Below are 27,911 nucleotides of genomic sequence, written 5' to 3' on the forward strand. Positions count from 1 at the left end.
TGCAGGGGGCGTGTACCAGTGATGCAGGGGGCATGTACCAGTGATGCTGGGGGCGTGTGCCAGAGATGCTGGGGTGTGTGTCAGTGATTTGTGTGCCATGCCTCCCTTCCTACCTGCCCTGCTAAGCTCTGTCCCAGAGATCTGCCACATCCTCACCTTCAACACTTGTCAGTGAGCTACTAGCAATTTATAATTCCTGCCCCCTGCAAAGAAAAACTAAGGCAATTGAAACCTATATAGCAAGCCAACGCTGCTCAGTTTCCCCTGAGGGAGTACACATGTTCCAGAGTGCTAAGGTTTAATGTTCAGCCCATCAGGGAAGGTGTCGGCTCTGGTGCAGCAAGCTGGAAATGGCCAAGAAATGAAATGTCTGTTCATTTACAAGAACCCTGGCTTTTCCTGAAAGCAAGCCTTGAGCAAGACGACCAATCAGGAAAATCAGCGTTTCTGGGGCGGCCCGGTCACGCGTCTTAGAAAACTCAGGACCTCTCCTCGCACACACGAGGTACATCTGGGTTAACAGGTGTCATCTGGTGGCTAGGATGTGGAGGGCACCCTATGTTTCATCTGCCCAGGAGGGTCCACCCTGGCTTTGCTCCCATCAGCACTCTCCCTGACGCCCCTCTGATCATTATTGTGTTGACCAGGGACCACGCGTTATGACACTTGAGAAGTAAGCATCGTATGCAGACTCAGCGTAGGACTGGGAACACAGCCACTGACCTCGCAGGCCCAGGGATCCCATCTTCTTCTCCTCCTGCTGGCAGAAGGCTTGCTGCTGGGGCGTCAGTGGCAGGGGAATGCCCCCATGGTTGTACGTGGCACAGTAACGAATGACCTCCTCAAAGGCCCCCTTCATGAAGTACATATCTTCCCGCTCCTTGGAAAATACAGAGGGAAAAACATTGGCGGTCACTGCCTGCTTCAGCTCCTGGTGACCATCACCTCATCCACACAGAGGTGTTCATGGTGGGGTCATTGATCTGTTTCAGTTAACGATGATGGTCTGGGATAAATTACCCCACTGGCAAGAGACGTTAAGGAAATCCACGTGATGGAACCACACGCAGCCCAGAGAGGGCTGATCTGTGACCCAGACACCTGCCCCCTGCCTCAGGGCCCCTGGTCAGTGTTGCTCAGAGCATCCACATGTTTCACGAACTGGTCATATCCCAGCTTTTACATGTGTGACTGACTCCTAGGTGTCCAGTTCAGGGAGACTTCCGAGCGAGGGAGGCACCATGAACTTGGCTTACGAGGATGGACCCAAACGAGCAGCTGACCCTTTTCTGGTGTATCTGTTAAGCTCCGTCTCCCCTAGACCGTAAGCTCCAGGCGGCAGGTGCCTTGTCAGTATGACCCCCAGCCCTAGCACAGCGCCCACTTGCTCATGGTAGACACTGAAGGCGCTTGTATACACTGACATGGAAAGCTGTCCAAGACATCATTTAAGGGAAAAGAACAAACTACACACCCTACATGCAGCATGACCTTCTTTAGAAACTGCCACCCCACGTGTTGCTGCCCCTGTAGACTTTGGAAGGCCCGATCTCTGACTGCTGAGGGGCATAGTGGGAATGGGGGGTGGGCAGAGAGAGAAAAGGGGCAGGATTATCAGAAGCTTCCACTTTTAAAGTCACATTTCTATCATTTTTTTTTTCAATGAAAATATATTATCATTGCCTTTGGGGGAAAATAAGATTTCAAGGTGTTACAACATTGAAAAAAGTCCAGAATGCCTCTTAAGCACCGGGAATCTGTATTATACTCGTCCATTCACGGCAAAGACCTGGGATAAGCTGGCTGAGCTGCCTGCCACCGTGAATGAGATGGAAAATCTCAGCATAGACAAGACATGGCAGGTTCCAGCAAGAGCAGAAAGTCTGGGAAAAAAGGTGGAAGGCAATAAAAATCTTTTTAAAGAGAAAGAAGAAAGAAGTTTTTTTTGTTTTTTTTTTTAGTAGAAGATCTGAAAAGCTACAGAAAATTTTTTTAGAAAGGGGTGGGGGGAGATAGGGTGGGCTATCTCACCCAGGGATAGCTGGTAAGAGGTTGGTACATATTCCCCTTGGTGGCTTAGAACATACATGTGCGCACACACGTGAGGTCATCTGTCTATGGTGGACACTAGGGGGTGCGTCCCGGATCGTTCCCCCATTGCAACAGCTACATGAGCTCCTGTGTGTAAAGAAAGAACCCAGTACAACAGGAATGTAACAAAAGGAGCCCAAGTTAGCAACAGGGTCGGCGTCATCAGTAGGAACCTGTAGTCACTCTGGTAGCAATTACTCAGTTGCTGTACTGCAGGCCACCGAGTCTCATATGTGAACTTGCATCAGAACCCCCAGCGAACACAGCCAGCTGGATTCCACCCTTGGAATATCTGATTCAGTGAGTCTGGGGCACAGCCTGAGAATCTGCATTTCAAACAAATTCCAAGGAGACGCTGCTGCTGGCCTGGGACCCCACTTTGAGGACCAGAGATTCAGAAGACAATCTCGAAAGCGGCCCCAAGATACTCAGAGCTTTCATTGCCATCAACTGTATTTTCACGTCTTCGGATGTCATAGAAGCAGCAGGGAACTTGAAACTCATCTCCTGACCTCTGCATTTTGCTTTGCTGGGGTGGGGATGGGGGCTGGAGGGGGGCAGAGAGGCAACCTCACCTCGTTCTTGGAGCTGCATTGAACCGCCATCCACTTCTGCTCCGAACTGAACGGGATCTCTTTCTTTCGGACGTACGAATCTTTAATATCGCCTAAGTCCATCTGGGGTAATAAATGGGATGTTTTCAGTGAGTCATTCTAAACCAATCTCTATGCAAAGCTCGGTCCATTTAAATTATTCATTATTCAAACCACCTCGGGCAGATGAGAAATCCAAGCATTTAGCAGGTGGAGAAAGGCCATGGGGTTTCTGCCAGGAGGAATGTTTCAGACTTGAAGAGGTGGCAGAAGGAGCCCCTGGGAGTGGGTGCCGCCGGTTACCCCTAGGGTCCATGCCAGTGACATTCAATTGATCTCTGATGCCTTTCAGGCCAGTTCCTGGACAGATCTGAGCCTCCGTTTCCCCAGATGTAAACCAACCCTAATGCATCCCACTGCCCACTCAAGGAGTGAAAATGGATCCTTAGGGGGTGAAAAAAAATTGAGTTCTTTTATGTATAAAGCACAGAAAAAAACACATACAGTATAGGAACAGACATATAGTACATCTGTGATATTAAATACCTGTACACCTGCCTATGTTAGTTGTTCAATCATGTCCAACTCTTTGTGACCCCATGGACTGTAGCCTGCCAGGCTGCTCTGTTCATGGGATTCTCCAGGCAAGAATACTAGAGTGGGTTGTCATGCCCTTCTCCAGGGAACCTTCCTGACCCAGGGATTGAACCCAGGTCTCTGCATTGCAGGCAGATTCTTAACTGTCTGAGCCACCAGGGAAGGGTGGTGGGAACCTCCCTGGTGGCTCAGTGGTTAGGCCTTCTCCTTTCAAAGAAGAGGGTGTGGGTTCCATCCCTGATTGGGGAGCTAAGAACTCACATACCTCAAGGCCAAAAAACCAAAACATAAAACAGAAACAATGTTGTAACAAATTCAATGAAGACTTTAAAAATGGTCCATATTTTTTAAAAAAATCTTTAAAAAAAAATCTCACGGAGGGAGTGATTAGGGGAAAAACACCTTAAAAGCCTCCTAAGAGGGTGCTTATTTAACTTATAAGCAGAGCACATCATGAGAAATGCTGGGCTGGATGAAACATAAGCTGGGATCAATATTGCTGGGAGAAATATCAATAACCTCAGATATGCAGATGACATTACCCTTATGGCAGAAAGGGAAGAAGAGTTAAAGAGCCTCTTGGTGAAAGTGAAAGAGGAGAGTGAAAAAGTTGGCTTAAAGCTCAACATTTAGAAAACTAAGATCATGGCATCTGGTCCTATCACTTCATGGCAAATAGATGGGGAAACAATGGAAACAGTGAGAGACTTTATTTGAGGGGGCTATAAAATCACTGCAGATGGCGACTACAGCCATGAAATTAAAAGACACTTGCTCCTTGGAAGAAAAGTTATGACCAACCTAGACAGCATATTAAAAAGCAGACATGTTACTTTGTCAACAAAAGTCCATCTAGTCAAAACTATGGTTTTTCCAGTGGTCATGTATGGATGTGAGAGTTGGACTATAAAGAAAGCTGAGTGCTGAAGATTTGATGCTTTTGGACTGTGTTGTTGGAGAAGACTCTTGAGGGTCTCTTGGACTACAAGGAGATCCAACCAGTCCATTCTAAAGGAAATTAGTCCTGAATATTCATTGGAAGGACTGATGCTGAAGCTGAAACTCCAATATTTTGGCCACCTGATGCAAAGAACTAACATTTGAAAAGACCCTGATGCTGGGGAAGATTGAAGGTGGGAAGAGAAGGGAACAAAAGAGGATGAGATGGTTGGATGGCATCACCGACTCAATGGACGTGAGTTTGAGTGAACTCTGGGAGTTGGTGATGGACATGGAGGCCTGGCGTGCTGCAGTCCATGGGGTTGCAAAGAGTTGGACGTGACTGAGCGGCTGAACTGAACTGAAGAGGGTGTCACGGGTTACATGTATCCCTAAAGACACACTGAAGGTCTAACTCCCCAGGGCCTGTGATGGGGTCTGATGTGGAAATAAGGTCTTTGCAGGTGTGACAACGTTAAGATGAAGTCACTGGGGGAGCTGATTCCAGTATGATTGGTGTCCTTTAAGGAAGAGGACACAGCCACCTGAAGACCTGCTACTCAGACAGGACCTTGAACCCGGCTACTAATCCGGCTCCCAGTGAAAGGACTGCCCACGTGGACAGCACAGACTGCCTACCTTCATTGCCAGGGCCACCAAGGCGCCCTCTGTCGGCTGCCCCATCACGGCGTTTTTTCTGATGATGGCATTGTTGGCGACACAGCCAGCCTGCAAGGTCGGGGAGGGGTTTCTGAAGGTCGTTTGTTAGTATTTGGAGCTACACCCATCGGGATTCTGGGCACACTCAGGCACGTGAAAAGGTCCAGCCCTGAAGGCTTGACCAGTTTTCGGGGCTGGGCTGGGGTGGGAGGGAGGGACAAATTTACTCTTCAAAATGTGCCAGAGTCCCCACTGTGCAAAAGTCACACGGTAACATTGGGTTGACCAGGAAGTTCGTTCAGGTTTTTCCACCACATTTGAATGTACTTTTTGGCCAACCCAATAATTTATTGACTCAGCTAAATGCTAGCTGTCACAAAGCCATCCTGAGGACTGAGAATGGGAAGGCAGACAGACTGGGGGTCACGTGTGTGAGGCCCTGCTGATGGGGACATGGGCCTTCTAATCAGGGTGACAAAGGGTCTTGGGATCAGACTGTGGTGACCACCTCGTGAAAATACTGCGACCCACTGAACTGTACTCTCTGCGATGGTGAATTCTGTGGCAGGTGATCTATAGCTCAATTTAAAATAACTGAAAAAGTAGAAAAAGCTAAGGAAAGGACACAGCCGCCTGAAGACCACACGGGGGTGAATGCAGGGGTGTGAGGGGAGGGAGCAAGCAGCAGAAGCAGGGGGTCCCAGTTCTTCCCTGAACCTCCCACCTCTCCATCTCCATCTGGGCTGTTTCGATAACCTGACCCCTGGGGTGTGGCCTGGTTGTCACCAAGAACAAGTTGGTCCAACTGCCATCTCTATCTGCAGACAGAATCCCCATCAGCTCTGTTTAAGATGCATGTTTATTTCCACGGCAGCACTGTTGATGCTTACCTCCACTAATTTCCCCACCGAGACATTGGAAAACTGCTTAATGACTTCCTTGGAGGGTAAAAGGCAGACGGTCCCATTGCCGTTGTAGCCAACTCCACTGACCTGCAGGGCAAAGCCACAGAAAGGCGTGTCCCTGGGAGGCAAAGAGACGCTCCCCTGGCTGACCCGTATCTTTTTTCTGGGGGGGAGAGTCCACCCTTGAGGACATGGTCCCACCACAAGCAAGGCTTCAAGCATGACCGTGTCCCCTGCAGAACTAAGTATTCATCAGATCCCTAGTGCACTTCAGTATTGCAACAGGGCGTCTTGCAGTCAGTAAAAACTATGGCTGTGAAGACCAAGTAGTAGCATATAAGACTGCTTATGTTCTAGAATGGGGGTGGACAAGCTTGTTATAGAGCCAGATAGCAAATGTTTTAGCCTTTGCAGACCATGCAATCTGAGTCGCAGTTACTCAGTGGTTGGCGTGCGAAAGGAACCGCGGACAGTGTGCAAACCACCAGGGTGTAGCGTCATGCCAGCCATGGGGTGGCTGCCTTCCATCAGTCATGCTCTTGCTATTTGTATTAATGGCAAGGAAACTGTCCAATAACCCACATTTATGTCTTCCTTATTGTTTTCTGGAAGACTGTGTGCTTTCTCTGAGAAGATGAAGGTCTGGCAGGGCACTCCTTGGACTCACCTCGGCGTGGAGCCCATCAGATGTTACGAGTTGGGTGACAGTCATTTCGTTGGCAGTCAGAGTCCCCGTCTTATCGGAACAGATGACGTTGCAGCAACCTGGCCCAGGAAGACGTCAGAGTTGATGGGAGAGAGAAGTCGTCACCATCAACTCTCAGCCTTACGAAACACTCAGGTTGAATTATCATGGCACCAAGAAGCCCATTCAGTCCAATTTGTAAGAATTCAACCAGCGGGAACTCCTTACCTAAGGTCTCCACGATCGGCAGCTTCTTCACAATGACTCGCTTCCGGGCCATGCGCAGCACTCCCAGGACCAGCGTAACCGTGACGACGATGGGCAGACCCTCAGGGATGGCGGCCACAGCCAGGCTGGATGGAAAAGGCCACATTAAGTGCGTGTGAAGTCCAGCTGACATTGACCACGTGTTTGCCCGGTGACGCTCACCTGTGGTTTCTCCACCTCTCTGTTCTAGTCTCTGCTCCCAATCCCATGATCCGCCTGCCTGCTTCTTCAGTGTCCACTGCTCTGAGCTTTCCCCCTGCAAAACCCTGTTCTCCTATCAGACATCCGCACTTTAGTGTGAATTAGTCTGTCCAACATTTTGCCTGTTTAAGTACTTTTGCATTTAAATTGTTGCTATTATAAAAGTCTTGGACCCTTGAAAGAAATTTCCAGAATCACACACTAAGTGGACTTCTAGGGTTTAGAAAGTACCTGGGTTAGTCTAATGGTTTAGACAGTTTCTGTGAGAAAACCAGACAAGGACATGAAAATTGAGGGAGATGACATAACTCAGCGGTGCCTTTGCCTAGCTTAGCAGGTTGTTTTGGTGTCTGCTCACTTCCTTAGGACCCCCTCCCCACTCTTCCTGTACCACGTGGCCCTGCCCTCCACAGTTGATTGGATTAGAGGAGAATAAGTGACTCAAGTTGAACCAATGAGCTCCTCCTTTGGGAATCTGCATTGGAAGCACAGAATCCCCTTCCTGTGGGCAGTGCTGTGTCTTGCCAGTGACCTCAGACCCATGGGGGAGGCTGGAGGGGAGGCAGACTGTAGAGCTGTGCAGTGAGCGTCACCACACCACACCCCACCCCAACGGGGCTCGCCCTTTGCACAGCAGAGGCCTGCAGGTAGTCAGTAAATATTTGCTGAACACACAGGAATGAGTGAATACATGGCAAGTGCAAGAGCCCAGACACACCCTGGCCTCACACATACTGAGCACTCTACACAGGTGGTCCATAACCAGAAAGCCTGGCTGATGATCTCCATCCAGCCAAAGCCACACATGGCTACAGTATTTCATCAAATCTGAGGTGCTGTTGATTAGAAAGGGCACCTTATCTTGTGCATCACTAAAGAAAGGAAAAATACTGCCCATTAACCAACGACACAGTGCTTTCTTATCACCTCACTTGTGAGAAGCAGTCTGACTGCAGAGAAGGTAAAAAGTGAAAAAGAGTGTGCATCTTAGAAGTGAGGAAATATGGTATATGAACGGCAACCTTTTACCCGGAGACAAAGACGCATTCAGGGGAAAGTTACATAAACCAAGGTGACAGAGTTTGGTCAAGAGACTGTGTCTGGTTTCTACAGTGACAGCAAGAAGGCTTCCTTGGTTTTATGGCATGGGCTGACAAGACCAGCTAAGCAAACATTTGCGAAGGGTTATTGTGGGCCCTTCCCTCCTACATTGCATGGGAAGGACATTGTGTGTGTCTGCGTGCTTTCGTCATAATAAAAAAATTAATTGGCAAACTAATAAAGATTAGGCCAGACCAGGAAAAGCAAGTGGAACCTGGCTCATCCTGAAGGTCCCTTGCAGCAGAGGGAAGCAGGAAAAAGTTTTTAAAAGGATGATTCTTGGGTTATTTATTTTGGAGAATCTCTTGCACGCTGGCTATCTTGCCATTTCTATCTTATGATTGAGAGGTTCTGAGTGATTTCACTTCTGCTAAAAACTGAAGAGTCTTGGGACTTCCCTTGCTCCCTCCTTCATACCTCTGCCCAGCCAGTCCCCTTCCCATGTGGTCCAGTGGCTGAGACTCCGGGCTCCCAATGCCGGGGCCCCGGGTTTGATCCCTGACCGGAGAACTAAATCCCACAAGCTGCAACTGAGAGCTCACATGCTGCAGCTAGGAGGCCCGGCACAGCCTAATAAAGAAATGAGTGTTAAAGACAAAGCAAAACTGAAGAGCCTCATTTTTCCCAAGTCACAAGTGAAACAAAAAGTATTGGTTTTCTTTCGAGTTTACCGGAGATAGAGTGTGATGAATGGGGTGAAAGGAGCTGTTAAGACCAGAAGTCAGAAATAACCCTGGGGAGGGACTTCCCTAGTGGTCCAGTGGCTAAGACGCCACACTCTCAATGCTGGAGTCCTGGGTTCAATCCCTGGTCAGGGAACTAAGACCTGGTACAGCTAAATAAATAAATAAATATTTTTAAAAAATCACCCTGGGGAGGTGTGGTTGGGGTGGACACAGGAGCCTATTCTCTTACAGAGCTGGAATTATTTAACAGTCTTTTTGGCTCATGGAACTTTCCACGGTTGATGACATGGGTTGGGACACGTCCTCACGTGGAGGAGGTTCTCATTCATCATGGTCTGAAGGCTCTGCTTATTCTGGGAGCCCCTCACGGCTGAGGCTCACCCTCTGCCCCGACCCCAGCCTTTGAAAGACCTAGTCACCTGAGCCCCATTTCCAGCACCCAGCCTTCCTCCCTGGCCCCACCTCTTGCTGGAGTCCCAGCTGGGGTGGCTGCAGCCACAGCCTCACTTCTCAGACTGATGCTTCCAGAACTGACAGCATCCATATCCCCAGGGAGCCTGTTAGGAACCCAGGGTCTCCCATCCCCCCCACCCCCTAAGCCTGAGTCACAGTGCCCGCAATCTGTTGGGGACAAGCTCTCCTGGGGACCCTCATGTGGTGAGGTTGGTTACGCTCAAGTCCAAGGCCCTTAGCTCTACAGCGTCCTCCTCTTCTAGGAAGCCCTGCCCTCGCCTCCAACTCCACTGTCCACAGCATGGGCAGCAGGTCAGGCCCCTGCTCTCTCCTCCCACACCTTGGAACACGCTGGGGTTCATGCCTCCCACCACCTCTATGCTCCAAAGAGCAGAGATGGCTGCACGGCGCGTGGAGAAGGGTTCTGAGGATGTGATTGGGCTCTGGAAGAAACGGGGCCCAAGAGGTTCCATGTGATCAGCCCCCAAGGGACCCCCCCCCCCCCGGCCCCGCCCCCACCCGGGCTCATCCCCCCGCCAGCTGCACCTCCTTCTGGGTTCCGAGGATGAGCCAGGCTTGCTGCCTGCTCCACGCCTCTGCCCTGCCAGTCCTCTGCCGCCATTCCCCTGTCTGAACGCCCGCCCTTCCCACCCCTAGCAGGTCCGCAGCTCTCCAGCTTCAACTCCTCAGAGAAACCTTCTCCAGCTTTGCCTTTTCTGGGGACACCCCTTCCGATCTCCCCATTTAATCCCTCTCTCAGCTGTTGTCTCCTTTGCAGTACTGATCAGAAGTTGTGACTGTTTTGCTAACATTCACTTAAATTGTTCATGTTTGCTTTCCCCGCCAGCCTGCAGACTCCAAGGTCCAGCTCCAACAGCATTGAGTACACAGTGAACAGTTGCTCAGCAAACACGCACGGGGCAAGCAAACAAGCCAACTGCCAGGGCTGCAGGGGGCAGGAGGAGAGTCCCTGTCCTGCCCGGGTGGTGGCCGGGGGCACTGACTGGGACCCTGGCTTTGGAGCAGAATGCATGGGGTTGGCAGTCTGTCTCCTCTGCTCCCGGAATCCTGTAACTGTGGGCAAGTGTGCTGGCCTAAGCTCCAGCTTCCCCATCAGGAGACCAGCCTGCCTGGCAGAGTGGTCCATGATGAACAAGGCCACGTGTTCCTCCAGAGCCCCACCCATCCTCGACCCTGGCTGTGCTCCCTTCACTTTCCTGAAGATTCTAGAACCGACTCACCTAGTGTACTTAACATTCAGATACCGACACAAGGAAAAACGGCCATCGAAAGCTCTGGGTTCTGTTTTCTTTATACCATTCAGGGCACACATAGCTCAGGAGACAAAGTCAGGCTGCCCTATTTAACTTGAGATCATGACTTTGTCTATTCAAAAGAACACCTTCAGGGACTTCCCTGGTGGTCCAGTGGCTAAGACTCCATGCTCCCAGTGCAAGGGAACAGGGTTCTATCCCTGGTCAGGGACCTAGATCCGACATGCTACAACTAAAGATCCCACATGCTGCAACTCAGCCCCAGCACAGCCAAATAAATAAGGACTTAAAAAAAAAATCCTTAAAAAAAAAACCCTCAAAAAATAAAAAAAATAGTCATTGAATACTTCTGTAAGAGGACACACACCTGCCCACAGGTGGACTTTGCCCGCCTGCCTCTCAATGCACACAGTGCCCCATGATTTAAAAAGAGGCAACTGGAATGTTAAAAGACCCATACCTGAATCTCTTCCTACTGCTAACTGCCAGGTAATGGCATCCATTCATTTATACACAGACAGACTTGACTAAGTACCAGAGACGTGTGCATTCCACCCCCAGTGCAAGGCTCTCTTGGCTACACCGGCCGGCACCCCACGGCCTCCACACTTCACACTGGATGCCCATCCACTGGGAGGTGCGTCTCTGTCATTTACTATAATGGCAGTTCCAGCTCAGCTGTTTGCAAACAGTTTCCTTTTTTTGTATAAATTAGAAAGGCTCCAAGGATCCTTGTAATAACAACTTTCTTAATTACCTGCTTTCTGTTTTCTTTGTTAAGGTGTAATTCACATATCATAAAACTCGCCCTTCTAAAGTATACAATCCAATGGTTTTTAGTATATTCAGAGTTGTATAACCATCACCATAATCACTTTTAGAACCTCTTAATCACCCTCTAAAGAATCCCCATAACTGTTGTGGTCCCTCTTTATTTCCTGACCTCATCTCCTGGCAGGCACTTTTTCTGTCTGTATGGATTTGCCTATTTGGGGCATTTTATGAAAACAAATGGCTTCCCTGATAGTTCAGTTGGTAAAGAATCCACTTGCAATGCAGGAGACCCTGGTTCAATTCTTGGGTCAGAAAGATCTGCTAGAGAAGGGATAGGCTATTCACTCCATTATTCTTGGGCTTCCCTGATAGCTCAGTTGGTAAAGAATCTGCCTGCAATGCAGGAGACCCCAGTTCGATTCCTGGGTCAGGAAGATCCCCTGGAGAAGGGATAGGCTACCCACTCCAGTATTCTTGGGCTTCCCTGTGGCTCAGCTGGTAAAGAATCCGCCTGCTGCAATGCGGGAGACCTGGGTTGGATCCCCAGGAGAAGGGAAAGGCTACCCACTCCAGTATTCGACTTTCACTTCACTTCATAAAAACAAAGTCATAGTACGTGGCCATTTGTGTCTGGTTTCCTCCTCTTCGGGCTTCCCAGGTGGATCAATACTAACGTATCTGCCTGCCAGTGAGGAGACGGGTGTTCCATTCCTGGGTCGGGAAGATCCCCTGGAGGAGGAAATGGCAACCCACTCCAGTATTCTAGCATGAGAAATCCCAAGGACAGAAGAGCCTGGCAGGCTACAGTCCATGGGGTCACAAAGAGTCAGACATGCACCATACATTCACCCTCTTCTTAGCCTCATGTTTCTATGGCAACCACCCTGTATCAAATGCAGTGCTTCACTCTTTTTTGTGGCTGAATAATAATACACTGCATGTTGCTTATCTGTCCATTAATTGATGGGCATCTAAGTTTGTTTACAGCATGGGTTTGATGTACTAAGTATAAATTTTTACTCACCAACATTAAATATTTAATACATATTAAAATAATTTCCCACATATCACCTTTGGAAGTGGCCAAACAGGAGATGTCAAGAGTGAACATCAACATTTTAAGAATCAGTGACCGAATGGACAAGAATAGGCAAATTAATTCAGATGACCATTACATCTACTACTGTGGGCAAGAATCCCTTAGTAGACATGGAGTAGCCCTCATAGTCAACAAGAGTCCAAAATGCAGCACATGGATGGCAATCTCAAAAATGACAGAAAGACCTTGGTTCATTTCCAAGGCAAACCATTCAACATCACAGTAATCCAAGTCTATGCCCCCAAAACTAATGCTAAAGAAGTGGAAGTTGCATGGTTCTGTGAAGACCTACAAGACCTAGAACTAACACCAAAAAAAAAAAAAAAAAAGTCCTTTACATCATAGGGGACTGGAATGCATAAGCAGAAAGTCAAAAGATACCTGGAAGAACAAGCAAGTTTGGCCTTGGAGTACAAAATGAAGCAGAGCAAAGGCTAACAGAGTTTTGCCAAGAAAATGCACTGATCATAGCAAACACCCTCTTCCACAACACAAAAGATGATTCTACACAGGGACATGACCAGATGGTCAATACTGAAATCAGGTTGATTATATTCTTTGCTGAACATGGAGAAGCTCTATACAGTCAGCAAAAACAAGACCAGGAGCTGACTGTGGCTCAGATTATGAACTTCTCATTGCTAAATTCACCTAATTTGAAGAAAGCAGGGAAAACCACTAGGCCATTCAGGTATGACCTAAACCAGAACCCTTATGATTATACAGTGGAAGAGAAACTCATAACTGTTGGGGTCAAATAGATTCAAGGGATTAGATCTGGTAGACATAATACCTGAAGAACTATGGATGGAGGTTTGTAACATTGTATAGGAGGTGGATCAAAACCATCCCCAAGAAAAAGGAATGCAAGAGGCAAAATGGTTGTCTGATAAGGCCCTACAAATAGTTGAGAAAAGAGAAGTGAAAGGCAAAAGAGAAAAGGAAAGATATATCCATCTCAATGCAGAGTTCCAAAGAATAGCAAGGAGAGATAAGAAAGCCTTCCTCAGCGATCAGTGCAAAGAAATAGAGGAAAACAAAAGAATGGGAAAGACTAGAGATCTCTTCAAGGAAATTAGAGATACCAAGGGAACATTTCATGCAAAGATGGGCTTGATAAAGGACAGAAATGGTACAGACCTAACAGAAGCAGAAGATATTAAAAAGAGGTGGCAAGAAGAAGAACTGTACAAAAAAGGTCTTAATGACTCAGATAACCACGATGGTGTGGTCACTCACCTAGAGCCAGACATCCTGGAGTGTGAAGTCAAGTGGGCCTTAGGAAGCATCACTCTGAACAAAGTTAGTGGAAGTGATGGAATTTCAGCTGAGCTATTTCAAACCCTAAAAGATAATGCTGTTAAACTGATGCACTCAATATGCCAGCAAATTTGGAAAACCCAGCAGTGGCCACAGGATTAGAAAAGGTATAATTATTGGGTTTCATTCCAATCCCAAAGGGCAATGCCAAAGAATGTTCAAACTTCCGCACAACTGCACTCATTTCACATGCTAGCAAGGTAATTCTCAAAATCCTTCAAGCTAGGCTTCAGTAGTACGTGAACCAAGAACTTCCAGATGTATAAGCTGGATTTAGAAAAGGCAGAGGAACCAGAGATCAAATTGCCAGTATCCGCTGGATCATAGAAAAAGCAAAGGAATTCTAGGAAAATATCTACTTCTGCTTCATTGACTATGCTAAAGCCTTTGACTGTGTGGATCACAACAAACAATGGAAAATTCTTAAGGAGATGGGAATACCAGATCCACCTTACCTGTCTCCTGAGAAATCTGTATGCAGGTCAAGAATCAACAGGTACAATCAGATATGGAACGAGTTGGTTCAAAACGGGAAAAGGAGTATGTCAAGGCCATATATTGTCACTCTGCTTATTTAACCTATGTGCAGAGTGCATCACGCAAAATGCCAGGCTGGATGAAACACGAGCTGGAATCAAGACTGCCAGGAGAAATATCAATAACCTCAGATATGCAAATGATACCACCCTAATGGCAGAAAGCCAAGAGGAACTAAAGAGCCTCTTGATGAAGGTGAAAGAGAAGAGAGAAAAAGTTGGCTTAAAACTCAACATTCAAAAAATGAAAATTAGGGCATCCAGTCATGGCAGATGGGGAAAAAAATGGAAACAGTGACAAATTTTACTGCAGACAGTGACTGCAGCCATGGAATTAAAAGACACTTGCTCCTTGGAAGAAAAGCTATGACAAGCCTAGATAGCATATTAAAAAGTAAAGACATCACTTTGCCGACAAAAGTCTCTATAATCAAAGCTATGTATTTTTCCAGTAGTCGTGTACTGATGTGACAGGTGGACCATAAAAAAGCGTGAGTGCTGAAGACTTGATACTTTTGAACTGTGGTGTTGGAGAAGACTCTTGAGAGTACTTTGGAAATCAAACCAGTCAATCCTAAAGGAAAGCAACCCTGAATATTCACTGGAAAGACTGATGCTGAAGCTCTAATACTTAGGCTACCTGATGTGAAGAGCTGACTCACTGGAAAAGACCTTGATGCTGGGAGAGACTGAGGGCAGGAGGAGAAGGGGAGACAGAGGATGAGACGGTTAGATGGTATCACCGACTCAGTGGACATGAGTTTGAGCAAACTCCAGGAAATAGTGAAGGACAGGGAAGCCTGGCGTGCTGCTGTCCATGGGGTTGCAAAGAGCTGGACAAAACTGAGTGACTGAGCAACAACGTATCACCTGAACCATCTTATAGACAACACAAGGTGGGGGTTCCACCCTGTGGAGACCAAGAAGGGCCTGAGTGGCTCCTTCACATCCCAGATCACCAGTTGCCCCTCTGCTGGGACAAGCCCGTGTCCCCAGGCAGCCATGGAAAAGCTGTGGCAACTTCACGGCACCTACCTCCCCCTGCCTGCCTCTGCTCCTCCAGCGGGACCTGGGCTGGGCTGGTTGTCTATGCGCATTGCCAGGCCAGGGAAGGCAGGTTCCCGGGCTTAAAGCCCAGACACCCCGATTCTGCTCCCTGACGTCAGCCATGTGTCTTCTGTCTTCTCCTGCAGCCGCCTCCATAAACCAAGGGCTGAGTTCCAAATGCTAATTAGAACACGCACCCACCTTGTGCTCAGTCTGCAGGCACTTGCAAGGGGCACTAGGGCATCCTCACGCACCCCTGGGAGGGTTGATGTCACCCCCATTTACAGAGGAGGACACAGAGAACCAGAAAGTGAAGATGCTTGCCTGGGGTGGCCCAGCTAGCAAGTGGCAAAGTGTCGGTCACTCAGCCATGTCTGACTCACTGTGACCCCACACACTGTAGCCCACCAGGCTCCTCTGTCCATGGGATTTCCCAGGCAAGAATACTGGAGTGGGTAGCCATTCCCTTCTTCGGGGGATCTTCCCAACTAGGGATCAAACCTGGGTCTACTGCTTTGTAGGCAGATTCTTTACTGTCTGAGCCTCCAAGGAAGCCAGCAAGTGGCAAAGGCAGAAACTAAACTGGGCAGGCTGGTTCTCAGTTCAGTTCGGTCGCTCAGTTGTGTCTGACTCTTTGTGACCCCATGGACTGAGGCATGCCAGGCCTCCCTGTCCATCACCAACTCCCGGAGTTTACTCAAACTCATGTCCATTGAGTCGGTGATGCCATCCAACCATCTCATCCTCTGTCGTCCCCTCCTCCTCCCGCCTTCAATCCTTCCACAGAACTGACTCATTTGAAAAGACCCTGATGCTGGGAAGGATTGAAGGCTGGCTCTGGAGCCCGTATTTAGCCAGGAAGACATAAACCCATGGCTCGAGGGACAAGGACAAGGAGCTGTCATTCCTTTTTCTGACGTTCGTTGGACACTCCCACCCACCAGACAATGCGTTGCCGGGGTACTGGGGCTTGGAGGATAGGGGCTGCGTCTGCCCTACACCGTTCCTGCCCCCCAAACTCCCCACCTTCTCTTGCTGCACAAATGAGGGGCAACGGCCCAGCTGTTACCTGACTCCGATGGTGAACATGCTAAGCAGGTGTTTCCCTTGCAGCCAGCCAGTGAACATGATCAGGCCTGGGAGGAGATGAAACACACACATAAATACATACACACACACACATACACAAATGTATACACACACACACACATATGTATATATACAGGCTTAAGGAGAAGAGGGCGGCAGAGGATGGGATGGTTGGATGGCATCACTGACGCAGTGGACGTGAATTTGAGCAAACTCTGGGAGATAGTGGACAGGGAAGCCTGGGGTGCTGCAGCCCATGGGGTTGCAAAGAGTCAGATGTGACTTAGCGACTGAACAACAGCAACAGAATGTTTACAAATGCACGCACACACCCATCCACACACACACAAGTACATCTGAAGGCATTCCAAACTCATTTCCTTAGCATTTACGGGAATACAGACACAGGACAATTATGAATAACTTCAAACACTTGTCACATCTCCCGTTTTTAAGGAAGAAACTCTCCTGCTTACGAAAGAGGATGCTTTCCTTTTTCAGGAAAGGATCAAGTCAGTTCAAGTAAAAGAAAGAAACAGCCACCCAGTTTATTTGGGGCTGTCTGCAACATTTCTGTGCTATTCCAGAAGTGTCCCACAGGCTGTATGTTTACAGGACTTGCCCTGAGGTTTCTGACGTGACCAACGACAGCTGCTCCCCTGATGGGCTCACGAGCTGCTCTCTCTTAACTGATTTTATTCTGCATTTTGGTGATTAAAGACATTCCTTATCCCATTTTTCTCTTTCATCAATCGTTGACCCAGTATTTAAACACCAGACACTGTGTTAGACAAGGGGTATGTGGACAGAGATGGAGCCTTCAGGTAAAGAAGTGGATGACTCATGCTGGGAACCATGAAAGGCCCGAGACGTTCTGGCCATGGGGAAAAGTTCAGGGTCCGCCAGGCATGGCCTCAGTTTGCTCATCTGTAAAGTGGGGGAAATGACTACATCTTCCTCAAGGACTTGTTTTAGGATTTAAGATGTAACAATGCCCTTGGAGATCTCAGCATGGCTCCTGGCCCACAGTAACACCAAGTCATGAACTGCTGCGGCCATAGTTACAAGACAGGTGAGGGGGAAGTAGGAGGTGAGAGGAGTTGCCTGTTGACACATCCTGGGGGACTTGCTGAAGAGCATCAGCTGTGTCTTGTAGGGAAAACAGAGCCAGGGTGAGTTTTCTGCTGGGCAGTAGTGGTGTGTGTGTGTCTGCATGTGTTTGGGTACGTGTGTGTTGGGGGTAGAGAGGTCATAAGATCTGATTTATTGGGGTTTCATTTTTTTTTTCATACTTTGACTAGCAATAGAACTCAGTAGTTGAAATCTTAGCAGGAACCCAAATGAACCTAGAAAGATTAGGGGGGAAGTTTTACTAAAAATAGGGGCAGAGACCAACCCAAAGGACCTGCCCCCATCCTGGGCCCTGCCACAGTAGGAGGGTGGGGGTCTCACAAAAGCCAAATGTGCTTATTTCTTCCCAAATCCAGGTTTGGTAATTTTCCATCGGTGTCTAGAAATAGGACACTGTGAGTACTGAGACCACAGAGGTGACAAACACCACTTTCTCCTGAAACCAGCTGTTAAAACTTTACCAGCACACCACTCTTTCCCAGCATCCCTAGGCCTTTCTAAGGGTTCACAATTCCCACTCTGCCAGAGCAGTTCTTGAAATATTTACTAAAAAGAAAAAACATCTGAGCGGTTATCACGGGCCTGGCCATGGACACGTCAATTTAAGTTCTAAGTTAACGTGAGGAACAATGGCTTATACGAGGCAGTGACCCTGCAGCACCTCTGACTTGGAACATTTTTCGGAACAGATTTCATCCTGCAGAAAGGCCTGCTACGAGCATCTATTTGACAATCTGTCTTGAAGCACACCTACTTGGTATTTCCTCTGGGGGCTATTATTACAGCCTGTTCTCCTTCTGGCAACCCCAGGGTCTAGAGCAGGTGGCAGACAGCTTTTCCTCCAACAGGGTGGGTAGAAAACAGCACTTGCTTCATGAGCCATATGGTCTGTTGCAGCTCAACTTGGCCATTGCAGTGTGCAAATGGCTATAGATGATATATGAATGGGTTTGGCTGTGTGCCAATAAAATAGTTATTTGTGAACACTGAAATTTGATTTTCATATAACGTTAATGTCAGAAGATAGTCTTCTTCTGATTTTTTTTCAATCATTTAAAATGTAAAAAATAGTCTTGGCTTGTGAGCTGCACAAAAACAGGTGGCAAACCAAATCTGGCCTAGGAGTCAGAGTTTCCACCCCTGCTCTAGAGAGCAAAAGAGCCCTCAGGGCAGCCAGGAGCGTGTGGCATCCATCCACCCTGTCCCAGATGCCTGAGCAGTGTGACCCCGAGGAGGGCAGGTGAATGGTGGCATACAGCCACTTTCCCTCCATCACTAATCTATCACAGTCCTCCTCCACCATGCCTGAGAAGGCCTCTAAATCCTCTCACAAGTACAGAGCCCTCCCTGGCTGTGATAAGACTTGGCAGGTTAAGATAAAACCCACTTCCCATGAAACTGCTCCAGGGCAAACTAGGGCAGAAAGGAGGGAAGAGGACACAGAGCTACTCGAAAACAGGAAACCTACTGACTGAGCAAACTCTGAGTACAAGAACCAAAATTGACATTTGGAAAGGAGACTAGAAACTAGAGAGTGGGGAAGGGGTGGCCAGGGAGGAAAGGGCAGGCAGGCCTATCTCTAGCACGACAGAATCGAGCGATCTGACTTCAGACCATAACCTCTGAACACTTTGCTAATTTTCAGTTCAGTTCAGTCTCTCAGTTGTGTCCGACTCTTTGTGACCCCATGAATCACAGCATGCCAGGCCTCCCTGCCCATCACCAACTCCCGGAGTTCACTCAGACTCGCATCCATCGAGTCAGTGATGCCATCCAGCCATCTCATCCTCTGTCATCCCCTTCTCCTCCTGCCCCCAATCCCTCCCAGCATCAGAGTCTTTTCCAATGAGTCAACTCTTCGCATGAGGTGGCCAAAGTACTGGAGTTTCAGCTTCAGCATCATTCCTTCCAAAGAAATCCCAGGGCTGATCTCCTTCAGAATGGACTGCTTGGATCTCCTTGCAGTCCAAGGGACTCTCAAGAGTCTTCAACACCACAGTTCAAAAGCATCAATTCTTCGGCACTCAGCCTTCTTCACACTCCAACTCTCATATCCATACCTGAACACAGGAAAAACCATAGCCTTGACTAGACGGACCTTAGTCGGCAAAGTAATGTCTCTGCTTTTGAATATACTATCTAGGTTGGTCATAACTTTTCTTTCAAGGAGTAAGTGTCTTTTAATTTCATGGCTGCAGTCACCATCTGCAGTGATTTTGGAGCCCCCAAAAATAAAGTCTGGCACTGTTTCCACTGTTTCCCCATCTATTTCCCATGAAGTGATGGGACCGGATGCCATGATCTTCGTTTTCTGAATGTTGAGCTTTAAGCCAACTTTTTCACTCTCCTCTTTCACTTTCATCAAGAGGCTTTTTAGCTCCTCTTCACTTTCTGCCATAAGGGTGGTGTCATCTGCATATCTGAGGTTATTGATATTTCTCCCAGCAATCTTGATTCCAGCTTGTGTTTCTTCCAGTCCAGCGTTTCTCATGACGTACTCTGCATAGAAGTTAAATAAGCAGGGTGACAATATACAGCCTTGACGTACTCCTTTTCCTATGTGGAATCAGTCTGTTGTTCCATGTCCAGTTCTAACTGCTGCTTCCTGACCTGCATACAGATTTCTCAAGAGGCAGGTCAGGTGGTCTGGTATTCCCATCTCTCTCAGAATTTTCCACAGTTTATTGTGATCCACACAGTCAAAGGCTTTGGCATAGTCAATAAAGCAGAAATAGATGTTTTTCTGGAACTCTCTTGCTTTTACAACCTCCTAAAGTTGTAAGGCAATGGCACCCCACTCCAGTATTCTTGCCTGGAAAATCCTATGAATGAAGGAGCCTGGTGGGCTGCAGTCCATGGGGTCGCTAAGAGTCAGACATGACTGAGCGACTTCACTTTCACTTTTCACTTTCATGCATTGGAGAAGGAATTGGCAACCCACTCCAATGTTCTTGCCTGGAGAATCCCAGAGACGGGGGAGCCTGGTGGGCTGCCGTCTATGGGGTTGCACAGAGTCGGACATGACTGAAGTGACTTAGCAGCAAAGTTGTAAAGGAATGGGAGATACTTTCCATGCCTTTGGATATATGTTTTCCTTGGTGTGAAATTCCCAATCTTCTCTTTTTTCACTTGGCAACCTCCTACCCATCCTACAAGACCCAACTTAACGTCACCTCCTCTTTGAAGCCTTCTCAACTCTCCCATGCAAAATTAACAGCTGCTTTCACATTTCATATTTGTTCAGGTGTCTCTCTCCTATTTCTCTGGAGTCCTCCAAAGGGAAGAAGCTGTGTCTCACTCATCTCAGTGGCCCCAGAACCTATCGCAGGGTCAAGTGTGTCATAAGATACTCATTAAATGAACCAATGCATCTGGATGACCAGAAGGACAACAAAACTGCTGCTAGGAGGGACAGCTGCCTCTTCTCCCAAGAACTTTCTCCACTCTGCAGTTTTAGCCAGACTCACTAGAACTTCCTCTCATCACTGCTTGTGCTATGGGCAGTGGTTGGCTGGTTTGTTCCTTTATTCACTAAACCAACTTTTATTGAGAATCTGTAATGGCCCAGGCACTGGTTGACCCTGAAGCTGAGAATGAAGGACACAGACTCAAAGCCAGAGCTGGAGACAGCAGGAAGGGGCAGGTGCAGGGACCAGGGTATAATTCAGGAATAAGACCTGAATTTGGGGCTGCAGCACCATGGGGATACTGTTTGGTATGCTGCCAAAGGTCATGAGGAACAAGCCCAGGCATAGCATAGAAACGTGGCTGGGTGCACCACCAGACTACATTTCCCAGTCTCCTTTGCAGTTAGGTAGGCCATGTGACTTCATTCTGGCCAATCAAGAATGGGCAAAAGTGATGACTTCACTTCCTGGTCCCTGCCTTTAAAAAATGTTCCCCCTCCCATCCCCACTCCCCACAAGTCTCTATGTTCTTTCTTTCCCCATCTGCTGGTTTAACAGAATTATGGCCCACCCCTCCCAGGAACTGGAGGAAGGCCGAATAACAATAGAGCAGGAGCCTGGGACCGCAAGTCAGTGTTCGGAAGTGAGCTATCCGGGAAAGCCATTTCTCCAGGAATGTGCCCATGGACTGCAGTGTGAGCAAGAAATAAGTTATGATCATGTTAAGCCATTAAAATGTAGGAGCTGCTTGTTACAGCTGCTAGCTTGTTCCAACTGATACAGAAACCTCTAGCTGCTGACCAAGAACCTCTGATCCCAAACCCCAGTCCTCACCCAGGTGAGTAGTAAGGTATTTGAGAGACAGTTATAGGTGCACAGGATGGCTCCCTTCCACACACCCCCAACCCCCCTTCCACCCCCACCAGGACCCCATGCAGAAACTGCTTCACCCACCAATTATGCCGAATGAGAAGAGTGTCAGTTGCTTCCCCAGCTTGTCCATGCTTTTCTGTAGAGGAGTTTTGGGCGTCTGAAAGGATGAGAACAATGAGTTTGTTAGATGAGATCCGGGAGCATCCCTCCTGCTTCTATTCTCTCTCTCTCTTTTTTTTTGGCTGCACTGTGTAGCTTGTGGAATCTTAGTTCCCTGACCAGGGATGGAACTCGTGCCCTCTGCAGTAGAAGCACAGAATCCCAACCACTGGACCGCCAGGGAAGACCCTGCTTGGATTTTTTTTATATCTTAAGCTGAGTGATGATTATACAGGGACACATATATAGAAATCCATGGACTGCTACATTTCAGATCTGTGCATATCACATCTTGACCAAAATCCTAATGAGCATTTCAAAGTAAAAAGCTTTTAAAAGTGTACTCACATTAACCATATCATCCTTGTTCCTAAGGAGAAGGCGGGGCAGGTCACCAGCTGAGAATTATCTCAAACCCCACCTTACCAGAAACCCAGGGCTTCCCTGCTGGTCCAATGGTTGAGAATCCTCCTGCCAATATGTGGGACATGGGTTCGATCCCTGATCCAGGAGGATCCCTCATGCAGCGAGGCAACAGGGCCCGTGTGCCACAGTTACTGAACCCCGGGGCCCCTAGAGCCCGTGCTCCACAGCACCAAGCGCAAGGGGAAGCCTGAGCAGCACAACGAGAGAGCAGCTGCCGCTCGCCGCAGCTAGAGAAAACCTACACACAGCAATGAACACCCAGTGCAGCCATAAACAAACAATCCTCTAAAAGAGAAGAAAGAAACCCAAAGCCCCCGTCCCTTACCTCTTCAGCCTGCATCATCTTAAACACTTCTCCGAACTGGGACTTTTCTCCTGTTCCGATCACGACGCCCTGCGTCCAGGAGAGAGAGGTGTGAGGGCTGAGGCTGAAGGCCCACAGGTGAGGGGCGCCAAGGCCCCGGGGCTCACCTGGCCCTTCCCGCACTGCACCAGGGTCCCCATGAAGACGATGTTGCTCAGGGTCGTGAGGTCACCCTCGCCCGTCAGTGGGGTGTCTGTCTTACTGCTTGGCTCGGCTTCTCCCGTGAAACTGGACTCGTCCACCAGGAGGTCTGTGACCTGGGGGGAACAAAGAGGGAAGGCGTGGAACCAGCCCCCCAACCTGTGAGCTGGTTTTCAAAACCCAGGATAGTGTCTAACACCTTAATGTCACTGGTCAACAGACACCAAACAAGAGCGTGCTGAAATCAGGAAACAAGTATCAGCGCAGCCTCTGGTGCCTCCAGAAATCAGAAAAGCTTTGAATAAGGGACCCCTTTCAGAAAACAGCAATCTCAAATCCTGTTTTAACACCCTTTTCAATTTTAATAAAACTTAAAAAAAAAAAAACACCTTAGGCAATGGTTAAATTAGAATATCCCTTTCGGAGCATCCTATCTTCCCCCTAACTCCCACATCCTGCCCACCCTGGGGTTCCCACACAATCCGTGTGATTTGAGTAGCACTGAGCCGGGTTACTTGATGATAGCCTAAGGTCATGTCAACACCTGAAACACACATGCAGTCACAGATACACACACTTCCTGATGTTTCCAGGGTGACGTTTCCAGAACACCTACTATGCACCAGGTCCAGTACAGAGCACTTCACAAGGCTTATTGCTTAATCCTCACACCTTCCATGAAAGACACTATTATTTTATCCACTTTATAATATTTTAAAAAATATTTAATTAATTAGTTAATTAATTAGGCTGCACCCATCTTAGTTGCCATACAGGGGATTTTCGATCTTCTTTGTGGTGGGCAGGACCTTTTAGCCACAGCATGTGAACTCTTAGTTGAGGCATGTGGCATCTAGTTCCCTGACCAGGGTTCGAACCCTGTATTGGGAGCACAGGGTCTTAGCCACTGGACCACCAGGGAAGTCCCCTATCCACTTTCCATTTGGGGAAACTGAGGCATGGGCTGATTAAGAAATCTGCTCTAATCAGCTCATTAGCGGCAGAGCAGAGGTTCGAACCAACAGTGGCTCCAGAGACCGCATTCTTAACCATCAAGGTCTTGCAGAAGTGACCACAGGCCCAGCAGGTACGACTCAGGAGGTGAGTCTTCCATGGCCAGAACCATGCCAGGCACCACCAAGGATGTGCAAGGTGTCTAGGGTATACTCCACCCCTAAGAGACTGCTCACTGAAGCAAAGAAAGAGCAACTAAAAGAAGGTATCTTCCTGCAAACTCCCAAGAGAACAGTTAGATCGGCCTTTCTCAAACAGAAGTCTGTGAGTTCTCTATACTCCCAAGTTTTACAATCAATACCAGTCTATAAAAATGTGCACACTTCCAGGGAACCCCAGTCCGCAAGGATGACAGGAGCCACCACTTGCCAAGTAATATCTGTCTAACCCTCCAAGTTCCTAACAGAACCCCATGGCTCTCAATAATAATCAAACTCATTATTTGATTATTGGCCTGATGAGTTGGGCCTGATGACGGCCCCCATCCCACCCCCCTAGCCCTGTCTCCCAACTTCCCTGGCAGCTCAGTGTCTCCACCCTCTGGACAATGAATAGTCTTTGTGAAGCTCTCTGAAGGCGGCTGAGCTGACAGGTCCTCCTGGCCCCCTTCACCTTTCTCTCTCTCTGCTTGGGTCATTGTGTTCATGGCTGGAGCTCCACAAGCCATTTTACGGGCACTAACAGGATGCCACAGCCCAAGAGGGCAGAGAGGAGGGCTGGAAAAGCCCAGGGCCTTTCTTCCATGGTGAAGCCACCCCGTTGGTTCCACCTCCAGGCTCTCATCACGTGAAATAGGAATAAATAAACCCTTGCCTATTCAAGCCCATGTTTCTATTTCAACCTACCACCACAAGCACAACTACTAACTGATCTTCATGTTTTATCTCTAGGACATTGGAGCAAAGTCACATGAACTCACGGGCAGCTCCTAACCCACAATGAAAGAAGAAATGCGGAAAGTGAGTCATCCAGAACCACCAGATGTTGACCCCACAGGTCCCAGGCAGCAGAAACTACCACACCTCCGTGGTTCAAAATTGGGAAAGGAGTATGTCAAGGCTGTATATTGTCACCCTGCCTAGCATGCTGCAGCCCGTGGGATTGCAAAGAGTCAGACACGACTTAGCAACTGGACAACAGTAACCATGGCAAACAGAGATTCCGTTTCTAGTAAATGTGATCTGGACATGATAATAATTAGAATAAATTGTAACTTACTTAATTTGAAGCACATAGATTTTGTACCTAACTTTATGTTTGTTCCATTGAAGTTACATTGTAATAAAAATGGTAAATCAGCAGTGAAAGAGAATCCTGCCATTGCCCGAGTTTGAGAGGCGTGGTTAGAACAACGTGATGCCCTAATCAGATCTATTCTGTCTCAGAAGGTTCAGGAAACAGGAGTGTGGAGTGGTGGTGGGGGAGGATGAGCTGCAGAGGTTCTTGGAGGGTCTAGGACATGAAACAGGCCTTGAGGGATGAGCAAACACTGGTAAGAGAATCAGGCAGGTCTTTCAGGAGGGAAAAGAAGGCGAGTTGGAGAATTGCTGGTGGGTGGACTTGGTAATAATGAGTTTGATCAAAGCAATGGAAGAGATGGGAGGAGGTAAATAAAGACCTCTCTTCCCCCAGCATCCCAGCCACAGACTAATAAAAGGACAGAAGCCCAGCATGCTGAGCAGTGGAACCAGGGCATCCTCTCTGGGGACAGGCTCTCAGGAGTGGACAGAGGTGGGCACTATCCCAGGTGCTGAAACCAGTGCAGGGGTTTGCTGGAGGGGGAAGAGTTGGCCCTGCTCTCACAGGGCCTCAACTCCATCAACTCAAGAAAGTGAAAGTCGCTCAGTTGTGTCCAACTCTTTGCGACCGCATGGACTATATTCTCCAGGCCAGAATACTGGAGTGGGTAGCCTTTCCCTTCTCCAGGGGATCTTCCCAACCCAGGGATCAAACCCAGGTCTCCCGCATTGCAGGTGGATTCTTTACCAGCTGAGCCACAAGGGAAGCCATCAACAGAAGAGGGCACAAGCAAAGAGACAGAAGGTTTGGTCTACATGGGGACCCGTGTGGGGACCGGCATGACTGGAGCAGAGGATGTGTGGGAGGTGTGGCTGGAATCTAGTTGTGTTTGGCATTGGTTAAGAGATTGGGATATAACCTGGTAAAGAATGAGGAGCCATGAAAAGTCTGGAGCAAAAAAAAAAAAAAGTAAAAAAAAAAAAGAAAAGTCTGGAGCAGAGAAGAATAGACATGGGGAAATGTGCAAAACGATATTAGACATTAGAAGACAGGCCAGTTCCATCAGGAGGGGAAGCCTACAGTCCAAGAAATACAGGCCAAGTGAAGCACAGTAAGGCTCTCAGTGAGGGAGTAGGCATGGACAGGAGTGCCGGACAGCAAGAAGACGGAGCACACTGGCAGCAAGTGGAACTAAGGAGACAGGTTAATTTGTCCTGGGTGTTTTGTTTTGTATTTTAATCTTTGGCCATACCCGGCAACATGTGGGGTCCTGGTTCTCTGTCCAGGAACTGAACCTGCGCTCCCTGCATTGGAAGGCAGAGTCTTAACCACTGGACTGCCGGGGAAGTCACTCTTTGTTCTGTTTTTAATTCTAGTCTTTACGCTTGTACCAGACTATGTGAAGGCTGACTGCAGGTCCAAGAGCCCCCTGTGCCTCCATTCTGGTTTCCTAGTGGACCCACGAAGGTTAGAGACTTATGTTAACAAAATCACATTCACATAATTGTGATTCGGGGAGCTTTAGTTTTTCCAGGTATAAAATGGATGAGTCACGAGTTAGAACATCATTTTCCCACTTGTGTCTTGGGGAACCCTCCTTCACAGGAAGTTAATTGCTGCTCTGTGGAAAGTGGGTTCCATGGTGAAAAACAGTTTGAGGAACATGGGGGTAAACCCAGCGAACTGGTTCTCTTTACTGCAGGACTTCTCAGGGTCTTTACTATGCAAATGGATGCTGATACTCTCCACGTGGGGGCTGCAGTGTGTGGACCACCCTTTGGGGCAAGTGTTGAGAGACACTGGGCTAGAAGGTCACTACATCTCTTGTCCCAACACTAACCCCTTCAAACACACTGAGGCTCACATAATTTGCTTATGTTTAAAGAAAGACCAATTAGAATATAACCTGCTCACCCAGTTTTCCAATTGGCCGAGTCAACAAGACTTTTAAATCAGGTTCTTTTTTCAAGAACTTTGGAAATCAAATTCTTGAAACAAATGGAGGATGATGCTAAATTAGAGTGCAAGAGAAACTAAGAGAATAGTTACCATCGTTGATAGTATGCTAATGCCAACACACGTTTGCTGAGTGTATTTTTCTCATGAAACATTCACGACGATGCCGCGGAAAAGATGCTGCTCTGATCCCCACTCTACAGATGAGAAAACTGAGGCTCTGAGAGCTTCAGAAACTTGCCTGGGGCCCCAGAGCCTAGGTCATGTCAGAGATGGATTCAGCTGCATTCTCTTAGCTCAGGCATCCATTCTCTCGTAAGGTCTGGGATGGGGCGATGGGGCAGGCTAGACTGTGAACAGTCAGAGTGCAGAGTTCAGTCTTGATCCACATGGTGTGGGATCACTGCAGCTTCCTCCTATGGCAGGATGAGCCCCATGAACACAGAGCCTCAGAGGAGGAGCCTCTGAGGGCCTGCTGGATTGATAAGATGGGGGCACTTTCCAGCTGGAGTGACAGCAGTGGTTGCCCAAACATGAGGATCTTTCACAGAAAGAACCTCTATTAATTAGTTCAGTTGTTCACTTGTGTCTGACTCTTTGCTACTCCATGGACTGCAGCATGCCAGGCTTCCCTGTCCATCACCATCTCCCGAAGTTTACTCAAACTCATGTCCATTGAGTCCTCCAACTATCTCATCCTCTGTCTTCCCCTTCTCCTCCTGCCTTCAATTTTTCCCAGCATCAGAGTCTTTTCAAATGAGTCAGTTCTTTGTATCAGATGGCCAAAGTATTGGAGTTTCAGCTTCAGCATCAGTCCCTCCAATGAATATTCAGGACTGATTTCCTTCAGGATTGACTGGTTGGATCTCCTTGCAGTCCAAGGG

General features: G+C 48.1%; 1 protein-coding gene and 1 long non-coding RNA gene across 3 annotated transcripts in view; one reads left to right on the forward strand and one right to left on the reverse strand.

The window, feature by feature from the left end:
- Positions 1-27,911, reverse strand: part of ATP2C2 (ATPase secretory pathway Ca2+ transporting 2) — a 77,969-nt gene that overhangs the window by 11,480 nt on the left and 38,578 nt on the right. For both annotated transcript variants that reach the window (XM_040253988.1, XM_040253989.1), the window contains 10 exons: positions 22,785-22,934; positions 22,639-22,707; positions 21,810-21,885; positions 16,298-16,364; positions 6,699-6,823; positions 6,453-6,550; positions 5,771-5,872; positions 4,860-4,949; positions 2,667-2,768; positions 724-880 (listed from right to left, as the gene is read on the reverse strand). In XM_040253988.1, the coding sequence (XP_040109922.1) occupies positions 724-880; positions 2,667-2,768; positions 4,860-4,949; positions 5,771-5,872; positions 6,453-6,550; positions 6,699-6,823; positions 16,298-16,364; positions 21,810-21,885; positions 22,639-22,707; positions 22,785-22,934 (1,036 nt within the window). The remainder of the gene's footprint in view (positions 1-723; positions 881-2,666; positions 2,769-4,859; positions 4,950-5,770; positions 5,873-6,452; positions 6,551-6,698; positions 6,824-16,297; positions 16,365-21,809; positions 21,886-22,638; positions 22,708-22,784; positions 22,935-27,911) is intronic.
- On the forward strand, positions 21,318-25,054 carry LOC120873193. Its single transcript, XR_005723407.1, has 2 exons — positions 21,318-21,693; positions 24,723-25,054. It is a non-coding gene; the product is annotated as an uncharacterized LOC120873193 (long non-coding RNA).

This window comes from Oryx dammah, unplaced genomic scaffold, assembly GCF_014754425.2.
Source record: "Oryx dammah isolate SB20612 unplaced genomic scaffold, SCBI_Odam_1.1 HiC_scaffold_13, whole genome shotgun sequence".
NCBI classification, from domain to species: domain Eukaryota; kingdom Metazoa; phylum Chordata; class Mammalia; order Artiodactyla; family Bovidae; genus Oryx; species Oryx dammah.